The sequence below is a fragment of the Apis dorsata genome, unplaced genomic scaffold (assembly GCF_000469605.1).
Source record: "Apis dorsata unplaced genomic scaffold, Apis dorsata 1.3 scaffold_52, whole genome shotgun sequence".
NCBI lineage: Eukaryota > Metazoa > Arthropoda > Insecta > Hymenoptera > Apidae > Apis > Apis dorsata.
In genome coordinates this window covers 3,146,163-3,150,164 of record NW_006263353.1, presented here as the reverse complement: position 1 = coordinate 3,150,164, position 4,002 = coordinate 3,146,163, and the positions used below count along the sequence as shown (strand labels likewise).

The 4,002-nt window shown below is 41.6% G+C and overlaps 1 protein-coding gene across 1 annotated transcript in view; it reads right to left on the bottom strand.

The window, feature by feature from the left end:
* Positions 1 to 3,121: 3,121 nt before the first annotated feature.
* Positions 3,122 to 4,002, bottom strand: part of LOC102676264 — a 2,677-nt gene continuing 1,796 nt past the window's right edge. Inside the window, exon 2 of the mRNA XM_006609328.2 lies at positions 3,122 to 3,561. Within this exon, the coding sequence (XP_006609391.2) occupies positions 3,230 to 3,561 (332 nt within the window). The 3' untranslated portion in view covers positions 3,122 to 3,229. The remainder of the gene's footprint in view (positions 3,562 to 4,002) is intronic.

Below are 4,002 nucleotides of genomic sequence, written 5' to 3'. Positions count from 1 at the left end.
TTTCTTCCAACTTTTTCAAAATTTACCGAAATGGATTGGATCGAAGATTCTTTTGTCGCTTTTAAATATTTTGATAAAACTTTACAAATAACGATTCGATTCGTAGCAAGGATCAGGATCAGGAATATTTTAAACGCGCGATGGATCTGGAATTTTCCACCAAATTTTTGTAAAAAGTGAAATTTTATTTTGGATGGAAGGGATTATCGTATATTGGCAGGGATGCAACGTTGGATAGAGAGTTATTAGAAAATGTATAGTGTTACGGATTCCATAGAGTCGATTTTCATCGATCGATCACCGCCTTTCCAATCGATCGATCCAAACCGACGCGAACTGTGCCGCAAGTGGTGAAACGTGAATGGGCCCTGTTGTTCCCCATAACTGTTCCTCGTATACTGTTACTATCCTTCTGGCACATTTGATACGCGACACGGGTTCGTCTGAATTTCATGACCGGCTCATTATTCCACGATCCTCCTCCTCCTCCTCCTCCTTGTGTGCTATTAAATGATCCTTGTTCGAAAGGCGGCGCGGGCAAAAAGATGGAAAACGCTACTTTGCTACTCCACTTTCGAGGCGAAAGCGAAAATTAAAATCGATCAACGATGCAATTTCATAAGTGTCCTTAATTCCTCCGTCCACGTTTCTACGGACGAATGATATAAGAAAATCTACCAGCTTCCCCTGTCCTTCCACTTCTGGTTGAAAGCTAATACAAAAGCGTGTGGAAATAAAAGCTGTGAATCGACTAATCCGCAGATATCTATTTGGGTTAAGTGGTCGGCTTTGCGGCAATTAGCAATTGAAACTGGAGAAAACTGGATCGAATCGCCCGTTCAATCGGTGAAGAAGTTCGATTTTACAAGACTGTCCCTGTCTAATCCGCAATCAGGTCAATCTCTGTTTCTTCTCCACGATTCTAATTTCCCATCTCTCTCTCTTTTTCGTCGATTTATATACAGTATCGCGTTCGAATCACTACTTGATTTACAAAAATATCTCACGAGGACAGATATCATTTGAAAACATAAGTTCAAAGTTTTTGGTTTTGAAGAAAAGTGTAAAAAGACATTTTTTTCTTAAAATATTTCCTATAGTAATTTATTAAAAATTACTACCTTCGTTAAAAACGTATCTGATATACTTGCCTTTCACGGATGGAATTTTGAAAAATGAATCGTTGATGACTTTTCAGATATAACCGAGACACCCTGTATATGTCGGAAGCGGCCAAGGTAATTGCACCGCGGTCACCCCGTTTTCGTTTCGAAAATCGAGACATAGAACGTATCGAGAAAGTCGCCGTGAATTCCCCGAAGATCGATTGGCAATCCTCGAAAGAGATCGTTTCCTCGGTGAGCGGCGACGATTATTTGGAAAAGCGTGTCGCTCGAGGAGCGGCTCCAGGACGGATCATATCACTATCCTCCCCCCCTCCGTAGAATCGTAGAATTTCGATGGTTTCTCGGAGCTTTCTATCGTTTGCGTAACATAAGAATTTTATTGTAGTTTGATTATAATCCGTATAGTAAGTTGTCTGTCCAAGATATCGAGTTTAAAATCGGAAGAAGAATTTTTAATATATCAGACAGGATAGCTAGAATAATTCGTGGAATACTGGAAACTGTCGATAAAGTGAAATATTGGGAATTTGGAAAATGAATTGTAATCTATGATATTCAAGCTTTCTGCCAATTCGGTACAATTTCAAAAGGAATAGTTTCACGGCAATTTCTCTGAAGCCTTTTCCAGCGTCCGTCTCGTGCATCCGTTCAGTTCACGCGTCTAATGTTCTCAGGCATGCCGAGCGAATGCACGCGTTATCGAGTTGTGTGGAACGGAGGAAAAAGAAGGAAAAGAAAAGAAAAAAAATTGAGGTGCATCGACTACGATCACTGGCCGAATGGCTGCGTAGACCTCGTTAATTCGAGAACGAGCATCCGTTATGCGCTCAAAATTCTTCGTGCGCGATCATATATTTTTGCACTCTTTCTCTTCTACGAATTCCTCGTTTGGGTTCAACTATTTTATTATTAATAATTCTTTAAAAGAAGAAAATCAATTATTGAGCGTTTAGTTTCTTGTAAAATTATCTTAATTTTGTGCAAAGTTAATCAATTACGACGATTCAATACGAATTTGATTTTATAGAAGGATAAAATTATTTCGATTAGCAGATTCCGTTTGCAGAGGAAGTCTCTCGTTTTATTCGTCGATGATCGTTGAACATCAAGATGCGAATATTTTTCAAAGAGGAGAGCTAAACGAAGAAGAAGAGAGAATTTAAAGAAATCTATTACTGATCATTCACACGATTCTTGGCGAAAATCATGAATCAATCCTGTTTAAAAAAGATTGTTCATAGATACTAGGAAGAATCTTTCAAATAAATTATAACTTTATGCGTGAACAAAATTCAAAATGGAAATCCAAACCCAAAAAAACCCATCATTCGACTCATCAACTTCTCGCCTCGAGTTCTCCAGCCTCTTGACAGTGCTGTCCTCTCGATCGGCTCGTAATATATCCGAGGTTCTCGCCCTCTCCACTCGATCACAACCGATACCGTTACTTCCCCACTTGGAGGAGAAGAATGGCAAACGATCGACCAAATAGGGAGGGGAGGAGAGCGAGAAGTAGGGGTCCACGTGGAGGCAATGACCCAGTGCCCTTGATCCTGAGGATCCTCCAAGAGGGAAGGACAAACGGCCAATCGTTGCCTCGGCCACTTTTCCCACCTCTCGCGTCACAGTGACCTCGATTCCTTCCCCTTCCCACTCTCCCACCTGTTCCTTCTCCCCCACCTGTCGTCCTTTCTCTCTCTCTCTCTCTCTCCCTCTCTTCGAAGAGCTTCTATTTGGGTCGTTAGCCTTCCCCCTCGCCAAAGATAACCTGCTTACCTTAGCGATTATAGATTTTTAATTATTTATTTAATTATTTTAACAATCGTGCCATCGTTGGACCGAAGAATGGATCGAAAGGAAAGTGGATAAATGTTTGTTTGATGGATGAGGGATCGAAGGAACGGAGAGGAATTTTAGGAATGAAGGAAGAGAATTAATATATATGTCGAGGAACTCGTACAAATTGTGCGCAAAGAGTTTGTAAAAAAAGAGAAGAGAGGATATGATGCCGTTTTATTTAAAAAACAATGCGCAGTGGGTAACAGAGAGGAGATAATAAATAAAATGAGGGGATGAGAGGATGAATTTTTTAAAGATTAAACTCAAGGGATGTCTTGATAGGGGTACTGTTCAGGCCCAAATTCAGGGGCCCAACCTCTGTAGGGTTGATTCAGCTCCTCCTGCGACCTGTGCCAATGTTCGTGGTGGATCTCGGGTTTCACGACTCCGTAGGTCACCCTGGCGGGGGCTGGCGGTGGCGTGAGCAACGCCTTCAGGGCAACCGCTCCTGAGAGGAGAAGGGACAGCAGACCAGCGCCGAGTCCCTTGATCCCTATCAGACCGATCAGAGTGATGATGATGGGCAGGACGATCATGGCTTTGAGTTTTAGGGCCAGCAGAAGCGGCAGTACGATCTTCTTCAGTTTGGTTCGGGCTGGAACGAAAACGAAAATTTAAAGTTTCACTTTTAGAAATTTTGCGATTTTTCTTTTCTTAACAATACGTGATCACTCGAATCGGTTACAAATACGATCTTCTCTTTCGCATATATCGTGTGTAAAATTGATGAATTTCAATCCGATATAGAAAATAGGCTCTTATCAATTTCTTTTCTTTTTTAACGATGAACAATGCGTTATTATTACCATCAGAGCGACGACAAATTTTGCGTGTACCCTTGATTGATGGCCAAGTGAAATTTATCAATACGATGATGAATGATGCCCTGGGAAGGGATATAAGAATCTTGGAATCTTTAATGGTCCCGCTTATCGCCAGCTATCTACTTTCTTCGACATGTGGCACTCTCGTTCAAGGTCCTCGTTCCTCTCGGTTCTCGTCGGCTGCCGTCCCAGAAACCCGGAATCCCAACGGC